General features: G+C 42.4%; 1 protein-coding gene across 6 annotated transcripts in view; it reads right to left on the bottom strand.

Annotated features, from left to right (window-relative positions):
• Nucleotides 1–26853, bottom strand: part of crk (v-crk avian sarcoma virus CT10 oncogene homolog) — a 152565-nt gene that overhangs the window by 73610 nt on the left and 52102 nt on the right. Inside the window, exon 2 of one of the 6 annotated variants that reach the window (XM_059973728.1) lies at nucleotides 6561–6593. The exons of the other annotated variants lie outside the window; for them this stretch is intronic. Coding sequence (XP_059829711.1) covers nucleotides 6561–6593 — 33 coding nt within the window. The remainder of the gene's footprint in view (nucleotides 1–6560; nucleotides 6594–26853) is intronic. 6 annotated transcript variants of the gene reach the window in all.

The following is a 26853-nucleotide window of genomic DNA, read 5'->3' as shown; positions in this document are numbered from 1 at the left end:
CTGCTACCATGTCGGAGCGTCTAGAGATATGGCCCATTCCGACCAGCATCTCTACGAAGCAAACGAGCACACAGGAGTGATGTCGGAGACCTCAAGATACCCCAGATGCTTTCCCGGAGCGACCATCGTAGAGCCTCGCTGGTGGCTATCAACAGCTGCCGGAAGTGAGGCCTCCGCCACTGAGCCCGGGCTCAGCTGAAGCGGAAGCCTCCGCAACTGTGACAGTTCACAGACTTGTTTCAGCCAGCAGCCCGGTCCTCCGGGATTAAGTGTCAACTTCAGGGCCCGACCTGATCGACAGCCTGGGCCCCTGGCAGCTGGAAGTGGCAGCCGAGCCTCCCCCGTCACTCGGCCCGACCTGGAGCGCCCAACGATGCGACCCGCCGATCAATCCCCACGGGATGCGTCCACCAACCTCAAAGAGCTGCCAACAACCCACTGCATCGATGGAAATCTGGAAAGATGCACAAATTACTGAGGAAGCGTGGAAAAAGAGCTGGGCTGCTGGTCAGATTGAAGCGGAGGGGCTTTAGGATCCCTCTGCCCACCATCCTAATGTGCAAGACATAGAGAACAAGGTGGATGATCTTAAAGGGAGACTCACCTACTGCAGGGAGATGCAGAACTGCTGTGTATTGTTTCACAGAGACCTGGCTCTCCCTGCCACCCTCCCCCCCACAACTGTGCCATCTGACCAGAGGGATTTGCGATCCATCAGATGGACCGCACTGTGTCTTCGGGCAAGACAAAGGGAGGTGGAGTCTTGCCTACTGATCAACACTGTGTGGTGCTCGGACACAGTGGCACTGACAAGCTCCTGCAGTCCGGACCTGGAACATCTGTCGGTGAAGTGTCGTCCCTATTATCTGCCACGGGAATTCACCTCGGTCATACTGACAGCGGTCTACATTCCCCCCCAGGCGGACGTGGAGTGTGCTGTGAATACACTGCATGCCAGCATCAGTGAACTTGAGACCAGGTATCCAGAGGCTTTGCTCATTACAGCCGGGGACTTTAACCAGGCCAACCTCAGAAAAGTGCTGCCAAAGTTATACCAACATGTCTCCTGCTCCACTAGAGGCCCGAATATACTGGACCACTGTTACACAGCAGTCAAGGATGCCTACCGTTCCGTCCAACGACCTCACTTCGGAATATCGGACCATCAGGCCATAGTCCTCCTCCCAGCTTAGAAAATGAAACTGAAACGGGAGGTCACGGTGTCAAAAGTGGTGTCGAGTTGGACAGAGGAAACAGATGAGGTCCTCGCTGTCTGCTTTGAAATCGGTGGACTGGTTAGTATTCAAGGACTCAGCAGCTAACCTCGATGAGTATACCTCAGCTGTCATGGACTTTATCTGGAAATGCACAGAGGACTGTGTGTCTCGCAAGATGATCCGGGTATTCCCTAATATGAGGTCCAGTCCCTTTTGAAGGCTAGAGCTGCGGTTTTTTGGTCCGCGGATACCAGTCGCTACATGGAATCCAGGCGTGAACTCCGGAAAGCCATTAAGGGTGCCAAGAGGCAATATTGAGCCAATATGGAAGCCCAGGCTAACCAGAGGGATGCCAGTAGACTATAGCAGGGTCTAAATGAGATCACTGGGTGCAAAGAAAAGGCTGGGAATATCAATAACTGTACTGCTTCTCTTCCTGACGAACTTAACGTATTCTATGCAAGATTCGAACAGAAGAGGAGCGTCCCGCCCTCTCTGGATGAACTGGACCTGGTGGCATCAAGATTCATCGTCACCAAGGAAGGCGTTAGAAGAGCCTTCCTGAAGATAAATCCAAGGAAGGCGACGGGCCCAGATGGCATCTCGGGATGGGTTCTTCAGGCCTGTGTAAGCGAGCTAGCTGGAGTGTTTGCTGACATCTTCAACTGCAACCTGCTTCAGTCTAAGATCCCCTCATGTTTTAAGAAGGCAACGATAATCCCGGTGCCGAAGAAAAGCAAGGTGGCATGTCCGAATGACTACTGACCCGTGGCTCTAATATCAATTGCTATGAAGTGCTTCGAGCGATTGGTTATGGCGCACATCAACCATAACCTACCGGTCAACCTCGACGCTTTGCAATTCGCCTACCAGAGCAACAGGTCAACGGCAGATGCCATCTCTCTGGCATTACATTCCTCCTTAGGATACCTGGAGAATAAAGACGTATATGTAAGGCTCCTTTTCATTGACTACAGCTCTGCCTTTAATACCATTATTCCAAATAAACTGATTCCTAATCTCCGGAACCTGGGTCTTAGCACTCAGATCTGCAGCTGGATCTTCAACTTCCACACAGACAGGACCCAAGCTCTAGGGTCAAGCTCTTCTCCACAATCACTCTGAGCACCAGTGCCCCACGAGGCTGTGTACTCCGCCCCCTGCTGTACTCACTGTACACCCATGATTGTGTAGCCAAATTTCCATCAAACTCAATATACAAGTTTGCTGATGACACCACAATTGTAGGCCGTATCTCGGGTAATGATGAGTTTGAGTACAGAGAGGAAATTAAGAACCTGGTGGCATGGTGCGAAGACAATAACCTATCCCTCAATGTTAGCAAGATGAAGGAATTGGTTGTTGACTTCAGAAGGAGTAGTAGACCGCATGACTCAGTCTACATCAGTGGTGCCCAGGTGGAACAGGTCAAAAGCTTCAAGTTCCTGGGGTGAATATCACAAATGACCTGACTTGATCTAACCAAGCAGAGTCCACTGCCAAGAAGGCCCACCAGCGCCTTTACTTCCTGAGAAAGCTGAAGAAATTTGGCCTATCCCCTAAAACCATCACTAATTTTTATAGGTGCACCGTAGAAAGCATTCTTCTAGGGCAGGGGTCGGCAACCCGCGGCTCTTTCATCTCTGTGATGCGGCTCCCCATGGTTTGTTAGCTTTTGAAATGTAATTCGAAATTTGAAGATTATGGTGATCTTGTACAATCTAAAAACGTTGTGGAGACCCCATTTCCTGGCACATCCGAACCGGCTCACAATTAGCCACCGTTCCGGCTAAGGGAGATAGCCTACGGGGGTTTGTGAGTACGTGTCTTTTGGAGCATCCGCGCCCACGGGGACAGGTTGAGGGAGGCTTTAAAGCAAGGCTGTTTAGTTCGAATAAAGTTACCTTTGACCTCAGTGTCTTTATTTTAGCGCTGCGTGTAGCACACCGCTACAACGTGTTTTTTATCGCTATTAATATATATCACCACCGCCAATGCCTGACACCCGCCAGTGCGCGCTTTCTTTTAATTCTTCGATCCAAGGTAGGCTAACTATGGAGTAACCTTCAATCCAACGTCTTTTTTTCAGAGTTCAAAATGTTTTTGTTGCATGCAGAAATGTAATTTTGTTTTCTCTGCAGGAGTTCATCAATTTCATAAATGCAACACATTATAGTTTGTTTATACATAGCATAAAGGCAAAAAAAAAATGTTGTATGCAGTGTTTTCATTTTAAATGTCAAACGGGTTTTGTGGCTCCCAGTGTTTTTTTTTCTGTGGGAAATGGGTCCATATTGGCTCTTTCAGTGGTAAACGTTGCCGACCCCTGGTCTAGGGCAACCTGGTATAGAAGTTGTCCTGTCCAAGACCGGAAGAAGCTGCAGAAGATTGTGAACCTAGCCCAGCACATCACACAAACCAATCTTCCATCCTTGGACTCACTTTACACCACACACTGTCGGAGCAGTGTTGCCAGGATAATCAGGGATAAGTCCCACCCAGCCAACACACTTTTTGTCCCACTTCCCTCCAGAAGTTGTTTCAGGAGCATGAAGATACGTACGGCCAGATTTGGGAACTGTGATAAGACTGCTGAACAGTCTTATCTGGGCTGTACCTTCCAAATATCTGGACCTGACTTGCACTACCGTACTTTCTCTTTTCTAATTGTGATTTATCATTTAAATTTTTATATTTACTTTGATTTGTACTTCAGGAAGCGCCAAGTGCAGAAAAAATATCACTGATGATTGTACGCTCTAGTATCAATTGTTTGGTGACAATAAATTATTTGTATAACTTTGCTCTTCCAATATATCCGATTCTTGTAGCAAACTGAAGCCCAGAATATGGCTTATTATAACTGACATATGTTGGGAAACTTGTTTTGCCTTCACTTTGCTGATGTTGACTGCAATGTTGCTGTTGCAACACCACTCAAACTCTCACTCTTGTTCTTCTCATCACCATTTGAGATTCTGCCATCTCCTATCCTGAATGGACTCAATGACTTAGCATCTGTGAGAATCAACAGCCAACACAATCTCTTATCACAGACCTCGGAAGGATAATCTCTGACTCTCAATTTTGCAGTGAAGGGAAACTGGTGTCTCATCCAAAAGAGCCCTTAAAAAACACTACATACAGTGTGATCATTCTTCTAAATTCCAGGGTGCAAACTTCATCCATTCCTTCCCTCATCAGACAAATAAACTTTAGTGAAGGAGATAAAAAACACGAATTGCTGGCAGAACTCAGCAGGCCAGACAGCATTCTTATTTTAGACTATTATTTTAGTCTGGTTCTCTTTCTCTCTCTTCCACCCCCCCTCACTATAATCTCTCCCCCCAGCCCTACCTTTTTTTCTCTTTTATTTCTCATAATTCTCCATCTTCCCCCCAGCCCATTTCCCTCCAGCCCATCACTTCCCAGCTCTCTACCTTATCCCTCCCCCCACTTCTTATCCCCCCACCTCGACCATCCCATGTTACTTCACTCCTGATGAAGGGTTTCGGCCCAAAACATCATTATTACCTGCTCCCATAGATGCTGTCTGGCCAGCTGAGTTCTGCCAGCATTTTGTGTTTTTTATTTATTTCCAGAATCTGCAGATTCGCTTGTGTTGCCTTTAGTGAAGGAGAGTTTAATACTTCAGATTAGTGGACAAAAACTGAACATACTAGTGTGGTCTCAATTAGTCTCTGAAACTGGATATACACTGATCCACTCAGACTTTCTGACTTGACAATAGGTGAGGCATTCCATTACAGGTGACCTTGTGTTATGAAAGGAGAAAAACAAGGTAAAACTTTATTTATCCCTAAGGAAATTATTGTTGCAAGATTACTTAGTCAGAAATATACAGTTTACAATACATAATGTAAGCACTGAGGTACAAAAAATACAAAATGTGGATTAAAACATAATAGTACAAAATATAGATGTGCAATGAAACCATAGGAGAAAGGATCGATCTCCTGTGTAATTCAGTGGCACACCTCAAATGGAATGAGTGTTACTAAAGGTACTCCTGTTTGTCCAGTAAGTCATTGAAGGGGAGAGGGGGATTGCCCATAATGCTCTGTAGTTTCTGCAACATCCTCCTCTCAGACAACCATACAGAAAATCCAGTTCCACCCCCAAAACAGAACCAGCTGTCCCGACAAGCTTATCGATTCTCTTGGCATCAGCTGCTCTCACCCTGCTGTCTCTGCAGACTACAGCGCAGAATAGAATGCTAGCCACCACTGAGTCGAACATCTACAGCATCGTACTGCAGATATTAAATGACTAGGGCCTCCTCAGGAAGTACAGTTACCTCTGTCCCTTTTTGTACAGAACCTCTTTTTAGTCCAGTCTATTGCCCAGGTGAGTTCCCAGGTACTTAAAGCCCTGGTCAACTTCCACACCAGTTCCCTTGATGGAGATGGGAATGCAGGGCATTTCCACCTTCCTGAAGTCCACCAATTCCTTTGTCTTAGTGATGCTGAGCTGCAGGTTGATTCAGCCCACAGCACTCAAAGTTATGTCCACCACTCTTCTGTACTCAACCTCTTGACCCTGGCTGATGCAGCCCACAACTGCCAAATTGTCCAAAACTTCTAAAGGTGGCAGGACAGTCCTGAGGTGTCCCTGTGCTGCTTACCACAATATCTGATACACAGCTCTACAATCTCACATACTGTGGCTGCCTATGGGTAGTTTGTAATCCCGGACATAAGCTAGCTCTGTGAGCTTATTCTCTAGTAAAGCAGGTCACATGGTGTTAAAAGCTCTGGAGAAATCAAAGAACATGATAATAGTGCTGCCTGGCTCATCCAGATGGGTGCAAGCCTGAAGCATCCTCGACTCCAATACTTGGTTGGTAAGCATACTGCAGGGGGTCCAGTTAATGGTTTATGATGGTCCAGAGGTGTTAGGACCAGTCTTTCTAAGCATTTCATAACATGAGGTCATGCAACAAAAGGTTGTACATATGTAAAAGGATCTGTAGGCAAATTTTCACAAGACTGCACACATCAAGAAACAAGATTTTGTAGCTATACCCCCCAGGAGAAATTCTTGGTGAATTTTATTCCACTTTAGATTTCCAGATTCTAAATGTGAATATTGCCATAACACAGGAGTTAGCAGTACTGTGCCTGGAAGCATGGTCTGTAGAGCCAGGTTAAAATCTCACCAAGTTGGCTGTGGAATTTAAAACAGTCAGCAGAAATGGCACTGTGATTGTCATGGAAACCCATATGGTTCAATAAAAGGGAGAGAGTCTGCCATCATCCTAGTCCAGTCTGGCCAATGTTCAACTCCAGAGCAACCAATCTGTTTAACTCTTAAATGACCTACCTCTGAAACAGCCTGGTGAAAGATGCCCAGATTCTAAAATTAAAGAAAACATGAAATAATTGTTATCTCCACAGCTACTGCCTTATCAGGATTTTCAGATTCACAGCATGAGGTTTTTGACCTATTGAATTTCAATTGTTCTCTACTTTCATACTTCAGTCTGTGAAAGTTCAACATTAACTTCACTGCACCTGCACGCTATGTCTAATTACTGAGATAGCCAGGTCCTTCTGACTTTTTGCAGTTCCTGCTCTCACTATTTACAGAATCAGCTTTATTGATTCTCTTTGCAAATTAAACATGCCACATTTTCCAGATTAAACTCCAATTTAACCTAGTCACATTCAATTTCTCGCTCAATCTTCCTTTCACAGTGCTCACAGTTTAATCTTCAGATCTGTGTGTGGTGTTTACAACTGCTCCATGTGACTTGGTAGCTGCTGCTGGGTGCTCCCATCCTCTCTCCACACACCACCCCCCCAACACATACTGGTAGGTTAATTGAGTCATGTTAGCAATCCCTTCACTGTGGCGGGGGAGCGCATGTGCTATGTCGAATCTTTATTGATGCTTTGCTGCATGCTTGAGTGCTCGGTGGGGGTGCCAATGCTTTTTTGCTGTTGGGGGATGGTGTGGGAGGGGGCATTTGGAGGGGGCTTTGGGATTCTAACATTTAACTGTCATTCTTTGGGGCACTCCTGTTTTTGTGAATGTTTGCAAAGAAAGAGAATTTCAGGATATGTATTGTATACATTTCTCTGACATTAAACATACGTATTGAAACCTTCACATTGATTTAATACCTTCACTAGATAAAGACTGGTGCCAAGCTGCCCTTCCTTTGGACTACAGTAACATGCTTTGCACCCTGGAGAGGATAGTCCACCAGAGGCGCAAACTCATGATTCCCTGGGATTGACAGCTGCTTACTACTATAGATACAGTGAAGAACAGGCCCTTCCAGCACACCAAACTGTGCCACCCAGCAACCCCAATTTCACCCGAGACCAGTCACAAGATGATTTACAATGATCAATTAACCTACTAATTGGACTAGATGGAAACTGGAGCACCCAGAGGAAACCCACATGACCACAGGAAGGAACGAACAAACTTGCTTACAGAAGTTGCTGGAATTTAACTCCGATGCACCGAGCTGAAATTGTGTTGTGCTAACTACTACGCTACTGTGGCGCTCCATATAGTTGGGTGGCACAAAGGAAACAGGGAAATTGGTAGGCATGGTAGAAAGTACAGTTAGAGGTGGATGGAATTGGATCTATGCGATGACTCTGCTACCGACAGCTCTAATCTGCTAATTAAATTTGCTGACAACACTACATTGATTGGCCTCATCTCAAACAATAACAAGGTGGCCTACAGAGAAGAAGTCGTCTCTCTGACATAGTGATGTCAAGAAAACAATCTCACCCTCAACGTCACAAAAACAGAAAAGCTATTTGTGAATTAGAGAAGGAACGGAGACCAGCTAACCCCTATCGACATCAATGGATCTGGGGTTGAGAGGGCAAACAGCTTTAAGTTCTTCGGCATCCACATCACCGAGGATCTCACGTGGTCTGTACACACCAGCAGTGTGGTGAAAAACACAACAGCACCTCTTTCACCTCAGACAGTTGAAGAAGTTTGGTGTGGGCCCCCAAATCCTAAGAACTTTCTACAGGGGCACAATTGAGAGCATCCTGACTGGCTGCATCACTGCCTGGTATGGGAACTGTACCTCCCTCAATCGCAGGACTCTTCAGAGTGGTGCGGACAGCCCAGCTCATCAGTCGTGTGAACTTCAGGACATTCACAAGGAGAGTTGTGTAACATGGGCCCGTAGGGTCATTGGGGACCCGTCACCCCAACCACAATCTATTCCAGCTGCTACCATCTGGGAAACGGTACCGCAGCATAAAAACCAGGACTAACAGACTTCTTCCACCAGGCCATCAGACTGATAAACTCACACTGATTTGAGTGTACTCTATATTACATTGACTGTTCTATTTATTATAAATTACTATGATTGCACATTGCACGTTTAGATGGAGATGTAACATGAAGATTTTTACTCAGGTATGTGAAGGATGTAAAAAATAAATTCAATTGAATTCAGCTCAATTCACTAGATGGACTGAAAAGCCACCCCTGAAGCCTAAATTCACGACATGACCAAAGCCAGAACAGAAGCAGCAAAGAAAGTTCTTTTAGGCTACCATTAAGTCTACAGATTCCTTGCAGTTAGAGCTGATGTTAGATTAAAATGGCAAACAATACATTTCACTGCCTGTTTCAATGTACGTGACAAATAAAGTTAACCTTTAATCTATCGTGAAGACACACTCTTATGTTGCAAGAGCTCTCTTGGGTTCTGACACAAAACAAGCAAAGTGAGCAAGCAGCAAAAGAAAACAAGGAGATACTTATCTGAACCTTGACCATTCAATGAGTTTGCTGTCCTCCTTTGTCACCAGCAAAGCACCTCACTGAAAAGCTCACAGCATGAAATGAATGGAAGCACAGATGAGAAGAGGCAGAACAAAAGTTAAAAATGGAAAGAGAAACAAAGGTTGTATGTAAATATTGCAATCAACCTTACAGAATGGCTTTCTCAAAAGGGTCAAATCCAACTTCAAAAGATAACCAGTCCAGTACTTGACAGAATGCAAAATCAAGTCATATGGGAACATATACTAAAGAACAGATCAAAGATCACTAGTGCAACAATTGCAAATATTGAATAAATTTTCAGGACATGGCTGTTCACTGAAGAATTGGGACCATCTCTGGAAGGCTGAACAGCTCGAATCAGATTTCCAACATTTTAAAAAGCTAATATAATGGTCTCAAACTTATCATCCCAGATTCACAAGCACTTAATTTCTCTCTGGCTTCCCATTAATCTCACACCATTCACAACTGAAAAGCTGGTGAGAGTGGACGTGGAGAGATTTCCAATCATGGAAAGTCTAGGACCAGAGGGCACAGCTCCATAACACAAAGATACCCCTTTAAAACAGATGAGCAATTTCTTCAGCCAGAAGGTGATGCAGCTATGGAATCGATTGTGGAGGCCAAATCATATAGTCTACTTAAAGCAGAGGTTGATAGCTTCTTAATTAGTTAGGGCGTCAAAGATTATGGGAAGACAAGAAAATTGGGTTGGGGGGAAATAAATCAGCCATGATGGAATAATGGAGTAGACTTGATGGGCTGAATAATCTAATTCTGCTCCTGTGTCTGTGACAAGGACAAGCATTTCACATTTCATAGTTTTATGGCAAAGGAGCCTGTCATTTGACACACTGACCCCAGTGGGGCAATATCATTCACATAATCACTCCTCTCTTCACATACATCTACAATCTGTTCTCTTTCTCACATACCCACCAACTGCTTTTGGAGTCTTTATCGACTCAAGTTGGTAATTTTTTTGTAGCTAATTAACTTATGATATAGCACGAGCTCCTATTCCTGTTCTACCCAACCAGCTGGCATCATTTTCGACATGGTTCAGCCGATTATGCTCCCCCCCCCCGCATAATATTAAAACACTTGCCTAATCAGAAGTAACATGGAATCCAAGAAAGTGCGAAAGTGAATGGAAAAACTGGCAGTGGCAGAAAGCAGAAGGTCATGGACGACTGCTAGTGGTACTCCACAGGACTTGTAACAGATTCCCCACTGACTGCAATATATAATAATGATCTAGGACAGCACAGTTGTGTATTGGTTAGTACAATCACTTTACTATGCCAGCAGTCACCAGTGTTCGATTCCCGCCACTGTCTGTAAGGAGTTTATATATTCTCCCCATGACTGTGTGGGTTTCCTCCCACACTCCAAAAGTACTGGTTAGGTAAGCTGTGGGCATGCTATGTTGGCACCGGATTTGTGATGACACCTACAGGCTGCCCTCAGCACAATCCTCGCCAATTTGTTTGGATGCAAACACATTCCATTGTGTTTCAATGTACACAAGACAAATAAAGCTCATCCTGATCAACATAGGGGACATGGTAATGATTGCTGACTTATGAAAGTTGGCAATGCAGTCAACCCAAAATGTACCCACATTGCTTTACCAAAACCTTAAACTGCATTTCTTCAACTTCACCCACACTAAGCAGGAACTGACAGGCATGTTAAGAGATCCACATCCAATTTCTTTTATGAAGATGCAAGCTGGATTTTGTCTGCAAGCCAATCAAGCATCATAACTGCTGCATTTATGAGCTATGATTGCAATAGTTGATCTTAAAGCAATGTAGAATCATTATTAAAGCTTTATACCCTCATGGCATTTCACAGTAAGGATTCAGCTTCAGTAAGGAATCTGACCAACTGGAATGCAACTTAATTTAAACTTTACACATACAAATATTTCTGCCTTTGGAATTTACTTCCCAGGAGTTGCCCTCAAAATCCTGAACTGTTCCAAGCCACACATTTTCACAGTCAACATTGCTCAAATGCACGGGCATTACCCATTTTCACTAAGTTTGTCTTCTTTTTTTTTAAAACACAGGAATTGTACTGTTATCCTTGCTATGTTCAAGACATTAAATTCTCCTTTCCTCTGCTCAAAGGCCACAGAATCAGAACTCATTAACTTTAAGACAAGGCAGGAAGTTCTTGAAACACATAGTACATGGCTAACAAGAGGAGAGAGTGAGCAGTTAAGTGCCTGGGTGTCAAGATCTCTCAGAACCTAAACTGGTACCAACATATCGATGCAGCTATAAAGGCAGCAAGACAGTGACTATACCTCATTAGGAGTTTGAGGAAATTTGGTACATCAACAAAAACACTAACACCTACGGATGTATCGTGGAGAGCATTCTAGCATTCGGACAGGCTGCATCACTCTGGTATGGTGGGGGGTGGGACTACTGCACAGGACCAAAAGAAACTGTAGGGTGTCATAACTTTAGTCAGCTCCATCTTGGGTACTAACCTACAAAGTACCCAGTACATCTTCAAGGAGCAGTGTCTCAGAAAGGCAGCAACCATTTTTAAGGACCCCTAGCACCCAGGGCATGTCCTTTCCTTATTGTTACCATTAGTTAAGAAATACAGAAGCAATTCAGGAACAGCTTCTTCCCCTCTGCCATCTGATTCCTAAATGGACACTGAACCCATGAACACTACCTCACTTTAATATTTATTTCTATTTTTGCACTTTTTTAAATCTATTCAATATGTAATTGATTTACTTATTATTTTTTCTTCTATATTGTGTATTGCTACTGCTAAGCTAACAAATTACATGACATATGCTGGTGATAATAAACCTGATTCTGACATCCTGCCTGGTAACCGTAGAAAATGAGAGTGAGTCAGTAATTCCTTTAAACACACAGAGCATGGTAATGTTCTGCCTGGTCACTGAACACAGTAGGTAGAGAGCGCGAGTCATGCACCACACCCAAAACTGGGAACTCATCCCTTCTAGCCAGCATCGCTATTCACTGTGATCATGGCTGATCATACACAATCAGTACCCCGTTCCTGTTCTCTCCCCATATCCCTTGACCCCACTATCTATAAGAGCTCTATCTAACTCTCTCTTGAATGCATCCAGAGACTTGGCCTCCACCGCCTTCTGAGGCAGAGCATTCCGCATATCCACCACTCTCTGGGTGAAAAAGTTTTTCCACATCTCTGTCATAAACGGCCTACCCCTTATTCTTAAACTGTGGCCTCTAGTTCTGGACTCACCCATCAGCGGGAACATGCTTCCTGCCTCCAGCGTGTCCAATCCCTTAATAATCTTATATGTTTCAATCAGATCCCCTCTCATCCTTCTAAATTCCAGTGTATACAAGCCCAGTCACTCCAATCTTTCAACATGACAGTCCCACCATTCCGGGAATTAACCTTGTGAACCTACGCTGCACTCCCTCAATAGCAAGGATGTCCTTCCTCAAATTTGGAGACCATAACTGCACACAATACTCCAGGTGGGGTCTCAGCAGGGCCCTGTACAGCTGCAGAAGGACCTCTTTACTCCTATACTCAATTCCTCTTGTTATAAAAGCCAGCATGCCATTAGCTTTCTTCACTACCTGCTGTAACTGCATGCTTGCTTTCATTGACCGATGTACAAGAACACCTAGATCTTGTTGTACTTCCCCTTTTCCTAACTTGACTCCATTTAGATAGTAATCTGCCTTCCTGTTCTTGCCACCAAAGTGGATAACCTCACAGTTATCCACATTAAACTGCATCTGCCATACATTTGCCCACTCACCCAACCTGTTCAAGTCACCCTGCATTCTCATAACATCCTCCTGACATCTCACACTGCCACCCAGCTTTGTGTCATCAGCAAATTTGCTAATGTTACTTTTAATCCCTTCAGCTAAATCATTAATGTATATTGTAAACAGCCGCAGTCCCAGCACCGAACCTTGCGGTACCCCACTGGGTCACAGCCTGTTAATCGCTACTCTTTGTTTCCTGTCAGCCAGCCAATTTTCAATCCATGTTGGTACTCTGCCCCCAATACCATGTGCCCTAATTTTGCTCACTAATCTCCTATGTGGGCCTTTATCAAGAGCTTTCTGGAAGTCCAGGTACACTACATCCACTGGCTCTCCCTTGTCCATTTTCATAGTTACATCCTCAAAAAACTCCAGAAGATTAGTCAAGCATGATTTTCCCTTCATAAATCCATGCTGACTCGGACTGATCCTTCTACTGCTATCCCATTTCCCAAGCTATTCACACACAGCATTTTTATCACAGAACTGCAAATTCCAGTTTTAGTTTTCCCAGACTGATAGAAAATCTCACGATAGGGTGTCACGGTAACATAGTGGTTAGTGTGACACTATTACAGCTGAGGGTGAAGTTCCGAATTCAACTCCGGCGCTGTCTGTACAAGTTTGTACATTCTCCCCATGATCATATGGGTTTACTCTGGTTTCATCCCACATTCTAAAGACCACCAGTTAGCAGATAAGTTGTCCTATGATTAAGCTGGGGTTAAATAGGTAGATAGCTCGGTATCCCTTCTGCCAATCAACTTTCCAGCTCTTAATTTCATCCTTCCCCCTCCTGTCTTCTATCATTTTGGATCTACCCATCTCAAATCTCTTACTATCTCTTCTTTCAGTTAGTCCTGACAAACGGTCTCGGCCCGAAATGTCTATTGTACTTCTTCCTATAGATGCTGCCTGGCCTGCTGCGTTCCACCAGCATTTTGTCTGTGGAGATTGCTAGGTGATGCAGCTTGTTGGGCAGGAAGAGCTGTCTCTCTAAATCAGAGGTTCCCATCCTGGAGTCTGCGGACCCCTTGGTTAATAGTAGGAGTCCGTAGCATAAAAGGTTGAGAACCCCTGCTCTAAATAAATAAAATTAATTTACAGGGACAATATTTCCTGCCACCTAAAAATCAACCACACAAGCTACATCTGTGGACCACAACCATAGAGATAATAACCATCAAAAATGAGGAAAGGCAGGTAAACCGTGAAAAGATTTGAAAAATAATGATGCAGGGAACAAAATTGTCCTTGGCTTTTAAGGTCAATGCAGTAAATAAACACCATTACCAGAAAGCATTCCAGCCAGCAAACATCACATTCCAACACTGACCTGTTGACCTGACTGGCACTGGTCTGCTGGAACACTTAAATACCAGATGTGAACAAAGTAAAACAAAATAATTAGGAAGCAAAGCAGGAATCCAAAGTGGTCTGTCGTTTCCTTTAGCAGCACACAAACTTATCACTGGAAGAACGTCTCCTCATTATGGACAGCACCACTGTTGTCATTGTTCAGGTCACCATTCTACAAGCATGTTTAGGAATATTACTCTCTGATACCTTATCATACACTAAGGGCAGGGGTACCTCAACCAGCAAGATGTCCAGAAACACTTTATTCAAGTTGATTCCCTTGAAAGAACTTTATAAAAAGGAAAGACACTACAAGCATTCAAAATTATTCCAGAAATCCTATTAAGCCATTTGCAATTTTGTTTTTGGGTCTCATCAGTAATGAGAAATAAGTTCTTTGCAACAATTCTTGGTTAAGTCAGTAAATGACATTATAGCACATTTTGGGTTTTTCCATAAACCAGAATACTTGCTATCAATTTAGAACCAAAATTGAAAACCAGTGTTCAATTCAGTCTCTAAAACAATTCCCAATAAAAACCTTTCCTTTATAGAGATATTTAAGCAACTACAATCCCTCAATGTCCATACAGCCTGATTCCAGCCCAAGTAAAAATACTCACAGCTGATGTTTTAAAGGATTAGCAAAATATTTTGGCTATGAACTTCTAGGACTCAGTGACTTCAGTTTTGTTGCTCACATTAAGCGGAAATAGTCAACAAGATAAAGAAACAGAGAAAGTGCAGATGTTATCAAGGTGTCCTGTTAAACCTTTATATTTACAATAACCCTGTTTTGTATGTTTTGGTAACGGGAAAGTTTAAATCCATGATACAGAGAATAGACCAGAAACTCTCACAAATAAATGCAAGTGATTAAGCCCCTCAAATCCCTACCATTCAAACACTCATTCTTAAACATGCCTCCATCTATTTGACCACAACTGTACAAATGCATTTTCATTTTAAGGAAAAGATTAATTAAACAGGGTCAGTCCCCAAAGGTTCAGAAGTTCAGATTATTGTTAGATTTAGTTCTGCTGTATTTCAGCTTAAACTGAATCAAGTGACGTTAGATCATGGTTGGACGGGACAGATACAATTTTAATGCATGATAAAGAACAGATGCTATCTCATCAGCTTACTTGTTCCAGCACTGTAAAGACATACTGTTCTCTTTATTATTAAGTTTTAGAATAAGGTAACACACCTGCACTAGTGTTTCAGCTTTGCTCTGACGTCTGCGTATGCAATTCACTAATACAGGCAACCTGTTTTATTTGGAGGGGGCGTGGTTCAACAGAATACAGAAAATCTACAACACATTACAGGCCCTTCAGCCCATCGTGTAACCTATTCCAGAAACTGCCTAGAATTACCCTCTATTTTTCTAAGCTCCATGTACCAATTTAAGAGTCTCCTAAAAGACCCTATTGCATCTGCCTCCACCACTGTCACATCCACCACAGAAAAACTTGCCCCGACATCTCCTCTCTACCTACTTCCTAGCACCTTAAAACCATGTTCCTTAGAAAACTGACCATACGGCAACTTTCCATAACACAAAGTCACATTATTTGCACACATATCAAGAGATGGGCAGAATCTGTTGATTTACTTACATTTTTTCATCCCACACAAACTTCAGAGCATATTTTATTTCTTGGTTCAAATTTTGGGCAGCTCTGAGTGACATACCAGGAAATTATCTGAAAATTCATTTAAAACTTTACATCTCCAGTGACTTACTCAAGAAAATCTTGTGATTTTTTTTTAATATAAAGATTTAACTCCTTGGGCTGCAATGCTTCAGAGACAAAGATGCAAAGAAATCCTCCATGATCAAGGCACACAGATGCAGGATGAATGTGTTTCCTTTCAGCCCCGTCCTTAGACACTCCAAGGAATGATAGGATTTCCAGTGTCAGCATTGTCTGGAATCATTCAGGAGTGACAAACATGCTTCAACAGTCAGGGAAAATGTGAGAAGGCTGCGGTTAAACAGAGTTAACCGGGAAAGTGAAACTGGTGTGGATGAGAGGGGGGGCAATTCAAGATTGTTTAATGTCATTTCCAGTACACAAATGTAAAGAAGAATAAATTGTTACTCTGGATCTGATGCAGAACAAAAATGTGAAATAAAAATACACATGTATCACACACAAGATAGAATCAATGTATAGAAGCTATGACCATAAAATGACTCTCGGTACAGGAATGTCTGTACATAAGGTGACTGAAAGAAAATGATGAAATAGTGATGGGGTGGTGTGTGGAGCAGTGGGTTAGTGAGTGAACGTGTTGATCACCCTCACTGCTTGGGGAAAGTAACTGTTTTTGAGTCTGGTGGACCTGGCACAGATGCTACTCAGCCTCTTCCCTGATGGGACTGGGACAAACAGCCCATGATCTGGACAGACAGGATGCTTCATGATGTTACTGGCCCGTTTCCAGCACCTTTCTCTATACAGGTCCTTGATGGTGGGTAGGGTAGTGCCAGTGATGCATTGGGCAGTTTTCATTACCCAGTGATGAGCCCTCCTGTCTGCCAGAGTGCAGTTTCCATCCTACATTTACCATTAAAAAATAAGGAAATCATGTTTACTATTAGATCTATTCCTTATTGGATATTAATAATAAAAATCCATGCAATCTAGCATTATTCCAACTTAGTGATGCTGTATGGAAGTTTACACATTCTCCTCACTGCCTTGGTTTCCCTCAAGGGCTTGTCTCCTCCCACATCCAAAAAGATGGCAGTTGGTATTGGTCTATCACCGTCACTTGTATCAAGATACTGTGAAAAACCGATGTCTTGCATACAGTTCACCAAGATCAAATCATTACCAGTGCATTAACAAAAAATAATGCAGAATAAAGTAAAAACTATCAAAAGCTGCTGTACATGTAAACATCAAAGTGCAAGATCATAATAACAACACACAAAATGCTGGTGGAACAGAGCAGGCCAGGCAGCATTTTGTGTGTGTTGTTGTTTGAATTTCCAGCATCTGCAGATTTCCTCGTGAAGATCATGATAAGGTAGATTGTGAGGTCAAGAGTCTGACAACAGGGGGATTGAATCAGATGTTAGGTTCATTGGCTGTATAAATTATCTGAAGTGTAGGCAAGTGGCAGAACTTGGTTTGAGGGGAGCCTGGTCAATATGGACTTGGTGAGCCCATGCTGTGCAACTCATGAACCAAGCACTCCAGGATTTCATCCTGTTTCCCATGGTTTTTGACCTTCAAGTACTTCAAGCAATTACATAAAAATTGAAAATTAAGTTTAAGTTATCCTAAGTGACAGAAATACAAATGTTTACCAGCTGACAGCCAGCAAGACGAGCTTCAGTGAAGTCACACTCCAAAGGCTTCAAGGACCATAACAGGAAGGTAAATATCAAGTTTTACTCATTCAGACTTAGTGAGACTAAATCAAGAGAATCACTTCAGTTTTGATCACCTTAAGGAAGAAATTCAAAAGGTTCAGTAGACGTATTTCAGTGACATAGAAAAGGATGAAAGGTGGTGAGAGGGGAGAGGTGCTACTAACCCCTTTGGAGAGATTGAGGACAATTCTTCCAACACCAGACTGGTGTAGGTTAGAGGGATTACTGGTAAAACTTCTAAAATTCAAGTATTAGGATGTGGCACTGCACATGGAAAAAAATGTTCACACCACCCCTTGTGCTTTGTGTTATAAATATTCTCTCACTTATCTACTCTTGAAGTTAAGAATCATGAAGATCTCAGCTCAGTGTCACCACCGCAGGCATGTTTATCATTACCCACAACTACATCTGCAAATCCAGAAAGTGTCAAGATGATTCTGCCTCCAGGATATTGATACTTTTAATTTATCAGGTTGACTTCTCAGACATGCTTCAGAATTTCAGCATGCTGTCATGCAAGGCAAACAGAATTATCCCTGTACGTTATAGATACCATATGTGACATTAAAAATGTCCCCAAAAGATACCTATCGTTGTCATCTGTGAAACACAGCCAAAACTCTTGAACAATGTAACATCTGACTACAAAAAGAGGCGTAAACTTCAATTGTTAGAACACTAGTAAATCGATCTGAGGAAATGAGTCAGCAAATATACCAGACAGAATGGTAGATGTGCCTCAGTTGCAAGACCAGCTTTGGCAAAGTTAGAGGTTTACTTCTCTTATAGACTAATGTAGGCATGGAGTTCTACTTCACAATCCAAAATACTAAATGGACAATTAGTATTTACAGTGCAATAAACAAATCATTCCTCCAAGAAGACAGCCTTGCCTACCTCAATGACCTGGACAACTATGTTGGCTGAAGTCAGGGCTTTATGCATTGGCTCTTGATAGGGTCACCCATATCAAACAGGTCAAAGGGTAGAAACCAGACTAAGTGATGCACCAGTCCTCCAGGTTTGGGGAGGGGTGGGAGAGGACGAGGAGGTGGTTTCCAGATCAGGGTTAACAACCCTGACAGGTAAAACTAAACTGTTAGTGTTGCAGAAGCAGCAATGAAGACTCCACCTACAACTGGGTGCAACAGTCACAGTGAAAATGTCCAAGGACAAACAAAGATGGGGTCCTATATTGTTGCTCAAATGCCAGCAGGCTTGATGGGCCAGAAAGTAAATAATTCGAAGTATGTGTTATAATACATGACTGAGGTAAAAAAATTATTATAAAGGCCTGGCAGGTAATTATTTCTCTAGTGTCTTGCTCACCTGGTAAAACTAAAACAGTGATTCCTAGTATCATTATAAAATTATGAAATGTTCAACATAGTACAGCACAGTACAAGCCCTTTGGCCCACAATGCTGTGCCAACCTTACAACCTACTCCAAGATCAATCTAACCCTCCATTTTTATTTCATCCATGCATCTAAGTTTCTTAAAAGTCCCTCATGTATGCCTCTACCACCATCACGCGTTCCATGCATTGTTAAGGAGATCATGGAACAAGCGTCCATCAAAATTCCAAATCCTCATCTTATTCCTGAAATCAATACTCATTTGAAGATTTTCTTACTGGCCAAATACATTTGACAATGTAAATCATAAATCGTTCTATTGTTCAAGGAGAATGGAATTGAGATTAGAAACATCCAGATATATACCACATTTCCTTCAGCTGAAGAGGGCAGCAGCTACACACTGCTGAAAGAAAGGCAGTTAATGGATATCGATTAACAATTTGTCTAGAATATGTGCTGCAACACAGCTTCTTTGGAGAACCGCAGTGTCAGCGAAGCAAATTAATGAAAGAAGCTCAGGTCAGTGTTATTCATTTGGGGACAATCTCGTCTGACTCTATAAACATTATTAAACCTGCATCAACAGCTAGATTGTTAATCTATGCATGTTTTTGGACTTGGACAAAACTCACCACCTTCATTTGCAGGTTTCAATTATTGCTTCTGCAACTGACGTGAAAATTACCTGCATTCTTTTCCAATGATCGCAGGCAAACTGAAAACTGGCTGGGTAATAAATGTTAATGTTCTCTAATAATCTCCTGTAACTAACCAGTAATTTGTTCAGTAACTAGCCTTCAAATTAATTTACTGCTTGAATCTCCCTTCACCCACATTCTAAATCCACGTATGTGCACGTTTTGTTCTTTTTAACCTGCCACATTCCCATTTGACACTATAGGTGTATAGTGGGGAGTATCCTGACTGGTTACATCATGGCCTGGTATGGAAACAGCACAGCCCAAGATCAAGAAAGCAGCACTCAAAGAACCCATATTCTAGGCCATGCTCTCTTCTTACTGCTACCCATCAGGAAGGAATTACAGGAGGAGCCTTAGATCCAATACTAGGTTCAGGAATAGTTATTACTCCACAACCACAGGGCTCCTGAACCAGAATGGATAACTTCACTCACCTCGAATCTGAACTGATCACTGAACACAATCTATGGACTCACTTTCAAGGACTCACAGCTCATGTTTTCACTATTATTTTTCATATTTGTACAGTCTTTTGCACAATGGACACTTCTCCATCTGTGTTTAATGTTTCATTGATTCTATTCTGTTTTTCTTCTACTGCAAATGCCCGCAAGAAAATCTCAGGGTCGCATATACTGACATTTACGTATTTGATAAGAAGTTTACTTTGAACGATGCCCAACATTTAAAGTATTATAGTTTGCTTATTTTCATCATTCCTGAAGACTCCACATTACAATTCGAGTCCCTAACCCGGGGGTCGGCAACCTGCGGCTCCCGAGCCATTTGTGGCTCTTTCACCTCTGTGCTGCGGCTCCCTGTGGCTTTGGGAAATAATTGGTCAGTATTTAATTAAAATGTATTTTATGTTAGTTTGTTAGCTTTTGAAATGTAATTCTAAATTTGAAGATTATGGTGATCTTGTACAATCTAAGTGTGGCGACACATTTCCTGGCACATCCGAAACGGCTCACAATTAGCCAGCATTCCGGCTAAGGGAGATAGCCTACGGGGGTTTGTGAGTACGCGTCTTTTGCAGCATCTGCGTCCATGGGGGCTGGGTTGAGGGAGGCTTAAAAGCAAGGCTGTTTAGTTCGAATAAAGCTATCTTTGACTGCAGTTTACTGACACCGCTACAACGTGTTTTTATCGCTGGCTGTCCAGACGGAAGGTGCTGAAACGCTTTGTCGCGTGTCTGGAAGAAGTGAAAACTTTCCTGGGCAGCAAAGGGCTCACCTTTCCTGAGCTGGAACAGCCAGAGTGGCTGGAAAAGCTACACTTCATGGTAGACATGACAGCGCACCTGAACACGCTGAACACAGCTCTTCAACGGGGTAAGGACGTACAGCCCTGCACATGTTGGAGGATGTCTTGGCATTCGAGCGCAAGTTGACAGTGCTTGCCAGAGATTTACAGAAAGGCACTTTGTCTCACTTCCACAATTTGAGAGAGTTCAAACAAGGTCACGACATGATAATTTCGGAGTATTTACATTCTGCAATCATCGCAATGCAAACATCGTTTGGGAAACGCTTCTGTGAGTTCAGAGAGGAAAAAAACACATTATCCTTCCCGGTCACTCCCTTAAGCATCGATCCTTCCCTACTGAATACGACTGCATTGGCAGGTGTGAGTCAACCTGATCTTGAGATGGAACTGGCCGACATAGCCGACAAAGACATATGGGTGTCCAAGTTTAGACGCTTGACAGCAGACCTTGAAGATGTTGCCCGTCAGAAGGCCGTTCTTGCTCAGAAACACAAATGGAGTGATATTGAAAACCTTCCAAAACCGGACAAACTTGTGTTCGAAACATGGAATGCTATGCCCGACATTTATGTAAACATTAAAAAGTATGCGCTTTGAGTCCTGTCGATCTTTGGATCCACATATGTAAGTGAGCAGGTGTTCTCCAACATGAACTTTATTAAAAACAAACATCGCGCACGCCTCACAGATGACAGCTTGCGATCCTGTGTAAAGATGAAGGTGACATCATACAGCCCTGATGTGCAGACGCTGTGCGCTGAGGTCCAGGAGCAGAAATCCCATTAACCAAGTATGATAAATATTTTAATTGCCTATTATTTTATGTATATTCATATTTTTTCATTGTTCAGTGAAATAGTCCTTTTATTTTTCAGGCTGACAGCTGGCTGATGTTATTTTTGGTTTGCTGCTGGCGGAAAATTTAAGTTCGGCGTTTTTCATAAATACAAGAAGGACTCAAATAGACATTGAGTATTTTACTTAAAAGTAACTTTCAACCCAACGTCTTTTTTTCGGAGTTCAAAATGTTTTTGTTGCATGCAGAAATGTAATTTCGTTTTCTCTGCAAGAGTTCATCAATTTCATAAATGCAACACATTATAGTTTGTTTATACATAGCATAAAGGCAAAAAAAACGTTGTATGCAGTGTTATTTCATTTTAAATGTCAAACGGGTTTTGCGGCTCCCAGTGTTTTCTTTTCTGTGGGAAACGGGTCCAAGTGGCTCTTTCAGTGGTAAAGGTTGCTGACCCCTGCCCTAACCCGCCAGTTACTGGACAAATGTACTAGGACAGAGGTGTGAGATTACTTAAATACCACATACATGCATCTCAACCTCCTGAAGTTGCCTGTGATACCCATATTAATTAACTGCAAAGGAATTTTATGGAATTCTGGCAACTTAGATTATACACGTTGTGAGCATTTGTATTGTCCAGATCTGCATTTCATCAGGAATTATTTTTTGCTTAACTGAGAAAAACATCCATTTGTAAAATGGATGCCCCTATAAAATGTTTTGAATTTTACATGTGACAATCACAGAGCTGCTGACTAGCAACTTCAGGTGTCTAACTATTATAGGAACAAACTTAGTAACAACTGCTTTATCTCTGTGCATTGTTTAGTAGTGGACAGCAGCAAAGCAGATTCACTAAAATCACTTTAGTACAGTTCCAAGCGGTTAATTCTGGACCTTCTACCCTACCCACTCCCCATTTAAAGTGGCATTTAACAGGCAGATCTGAACACATTAATCCACTAATTCTCAGATACCCTGCTTGAGTTATTCTATGACCAGGTTTTGTACTCTGATCTCAACCCAAATCAAAATCAGATGGTTAGGATATTCCAATCCTACTCAAGGAGTAGACAAAAAATCTGGGATTGATACACTACAATATTCAGGTGCTTTTATAGCAAAATATTAAATAGAAAATCTGTTTGTTCTCCCCAGTAAGTAGGAAACTCCTGTAGAACCATTTCTTAAGTAAATTTCCCAAGTACTATCTGGCAGTATTACTCACACAGTATTTTAACAGATCTAGTCATCATCATTCTGCACTGAGAGATCTCATTGTGCACAAAATATCTTTCACAGTAAATTAGTGAAGTGACTGAGCTTTCAAAAGTACCATGTTTGCTGCAAGGTGTTTTGGAACATTCTGAAAAGGTACAAGATGTTCAAATCTCAAGATTCAGATTTATCACATGTACATCAAAACGCAAACAAAACCCTTCACTGTGTTAACTACCAACACACCCCCAAAGATATGCTGGGGGAGCCAACAGAAGTCACCACACATTCCAGCACCAAGTCATTGTTAATGCTTTCATTCCTTACTAACTCAGTCGGGGTAACATCCCAATACAGTAATCTTGAGAAAATGTGGTTATCTGACTAAATGTATACAGATCCATTTTAATTTCAGGAAAACCTTGTAAACTTGCAGACAAATTTAATTTGAAACAGATGTGAGAAGATACAGCAGAAAACTAATCTGAAACAGGAACAATACTCAAAAGCGCTCAGGTCAAGCTATATCCATGGAGAGAGAAGGAGTTGACATTTCATTTCAGAACTGCTCTCAAAATGAAATTTCTCACCCACCAAATGCAACTTGATCTGTTGAGTGCTTCCTGTTGTACTTTCTATTTTTGTTAGAAATGTCAGACAGGTCTCAAAAACAACGCATTATCTTAAACATGATAAAGTCTACAGATGCTGGGAATCCAGAGCTGGAGGAACTCAGCAAGTCAGGCAACATCTATTGAAATGAATAAATAGTTGATGTTTCAGTCCAAGACCCTTCTTCAGGACTGGAAAGGAAGGGGGAAAATGCCAAAATAAAAAAGGGGGGGGGGGGGGAGAGAAGGGGATGGTGGCTAGATGGAAGCTCATCTGAAGACTGTGTGCTGTGTGTGGTTTACACATTCTTTCTGTGACCAAAGACATGCAGGTTGGTTCTGATGAAGGGTTTCGGCCCATAACATTGACTATTTATTCCCCTCCATAGATGTTGCTTGACTTGCTAAATTCTTCCAGCATTTGTGTGTATTAACTGTAGGCTGGTAGTTTAATTGACCACTAAATTACATACACATTCACAGGAGCTTGTTTATTATGCACACAAACATGCAATCATTTACAAGCATGCTCTCAAATGGCTCTGGTTAATATCAGAGAATGTATACAGTATACAACCTGAAATTCTTACTCTTCGCAGACAGTCATGAAACAAGAAAGCCCATAGAATGATAGAAACATCAGAACCCCAAAACACCCCTCCCATCGCACAAGCAGCATCGACCCTCCACTGGCCCCTCATTCATACGTGCACATTCATTCATACACAGCCAGAGAAGAGACTGTTTACCTTGGAGCGGAGGAGGGTGAAAGGGGATCTGACAGAGGTGTACAGAAATTTGAGAAGCATAGTGTAGACATGTCAGAAGTATCAAACTTGAGGGAGTAGAGGGGAGGAAAAAGCAGTTTTAAGAGGAGTTAAGGAATTTGCTTAAACCAGAAGGTAGATGAAGTCTGGAACACACTGCCTGAGGGAGTTGTAGAGGGAAAAATCTACTCGACATTCCAGAAGCATTTGCACAAGCACTTGAATTACTGAGGCTCAGTAGACTGTGAACCAAGTGCTGGTAATGGGGTCAATACAGGTAGATATTTGTTGGTCAGCAAAGACATAGCGGGCAGAAGGGGCTGTACTGTATGATCTATGACACAGTCGATCTTACATGCACCCATAAACATAGACAGGTATGTGCAGCATAACTGCTGACACACGAGCTCACTCTCAATGGCCCCTCCTACAAAGATGAGTGGTAGAATCTGGAGGGGGATCTTGCGGGATTTGGGGGCAGGGGAGAAGATGGTTTTGGTAGGAGGACAGTTAACGCAGATTTGGGCTGAAGGGCCTGTTTCCGTGTTGTCCCTCCCCATAAAAAAACTGGCAAATTGATTTATGGTCACATGTACAGTGAAAAGCTTCCTTCAAGTTGTAAAAGGTTGCTGGGACAGGAGTACCTGAGTTACAAGGAAAGACTGAATAGATTACAACTTTATTCCTTGGAAAGTAGAAGACTAAGGGGAGATTTGATAGAGGTATACAAAATTATGATGGGTATAGATAGGGTAAATGCAAGCAGGCCTTCCCCCCACCCCCACTGAGGTTAGGTGGCACTACAACTAGAGGTCATGGGTTAAAGGGTGAAAGGTGAAAAGTTAAGAGGAACACGAGGGGGAACTTCTTCACTTAGACTGTCACGAGAGTGTGGAATGAGCTGCCAGCGCAAGTGGTGCATGTGAGCTTGATTTCAATGTTTGAGAAGTTTGGGTAGGTACATGGAGAGTGGCTATGGCCCCAGGGCAGGACAATGGGAGTAGGCAGTTTTAATGGTTTGGCCACACTAGTTCAGCCAAATGGTCAGTTTCTGTGCTGTATTTTTCTCCAGCTTGATGATTACATTAAAAAAAAAACACCTGTATCTCTAATTCTGTCGAATCTAGAACAGGATATCACAGGAATAGGCCCTCTACCGTGCCTGTGCCAACCATGGTGTCATTTTAAACTTGTGTCATACATCTGCACATGGCATATCCTAAGATCCCCTACCTATTCTTGTGCCCAGAAATAAATGTTTGGGTCCATTTTCCTGTCTCAAAGAAAATAGACTTCAACATTGGGGATGTCTGGTTTATCCATGTTGAAATTATACACAAGTTTGTTCCAAATCTCAATGAAAATGAAAAGTAAAACAACCTGTTACTATCCTTGGCTGCCAAAATATTTTTGCAAGTATAGGATCTAGTGCCTTCCCTGTGTATATAACAAATAAACTACTCTGGCTTCCAGCCGGGTACAGGTATCAATTATAACTAACGTTTCAATGACAAACTCTGTCAACTTCATCAGGGATGATGCCCGGGCATGTCCAGTCCAGTGGTATTTATACCCCTGTAGTCCGTCCCTCTTAATTGGTTAGTCCTTCAACCAATTAGGCTTCCACTCTCCCACCTTGCTTACAATCTAGTTCTTACTTACAGCAGAGACCTTCGTCTTTGTTAAAATTATTTTCCTCTAGAATATTTCAATTCTTTACCAGGTGGTCCCAAAAGCCATTTGCACAGCACAGCAGTTTTGTGCTGAAGTCAATCCTACGGCTGTTACAAATGCAATGTTCTCTTACTACTGATTTCTCCAGGTAACCCAATCAGATACACCTGCTGTCCTCAAACATCATCCCTGATGAAGATGGCAGAATTTGTCATCAAAACAATTATCAACACCTAAACCCAGCTGGAAGCCCAGGGAATTTATTTGTAATTTTGCAGTGTTTGCTTGTTCCATGCTTCTTTAACTGGCTTTTAAAAATTAAATAAATGACTGCTCAGCAAAATAACTGCTCAGAAGTTCAATGAATTTATTAATCTCACTGTAAGTACACAGTTCTTAGCAAAATTTAAATACTGTTTGAATCATGTATGAAACATCTGTAAACTCCAACGACAGACTCAAACATTACAAGAATTAAGAGGTGTGGAACTGAAAGCATTTGCTGATGGATACGGTGAGAAGAATAGAAACATCAGATGCATGCAACCTAACTGCTCTGTAATTTTCCCCTGAAGCAATGTTTCAATAGGTTCACCCGTTGAATTCTGTATCACTCAAGTTGCTTTATAAATTTTGGTTCATTATGGGAGTGATATTTAGCATTTGGAATTACATTTGGAAAGTCAGTTAAACAAATGTCAACTTTCATTGTCTACACTTGAGCAAATTATCACAACAGCAAGTCAATGTGAAACATCCCTGCAACAATTCTATAAGCTTCAAGATGAAACCTCCATTATTTCAGAGAACACACATAAAGATCCTACAACACCTGTTGCAACAAAGATGTTGGCAGGCATGAACCCTGC

The sequence above is a fragment of the Hypanus sabinus genome, chromosome 6, assembly GCF_030144855.1.
Source record: "Hypanus sabinus isolate sHypSab1 chromosome 6, sHypSab1.hap1, whole genome shotgun sequence".
In the NCBI taxonomy this organism is placed as follows: domain Eukaryota; kingdom Metazoa; phylum Chordata; class Chondrichthyes; order Myliobatiformes; family Dasyatidae; genus Hypanus; species Hypanus sabinus.
The sequence above is the reverse complement of the archived record's forward strand: the minus strand, read 5'-3'. Positions and strand labels throughout refer to the sequence as shown.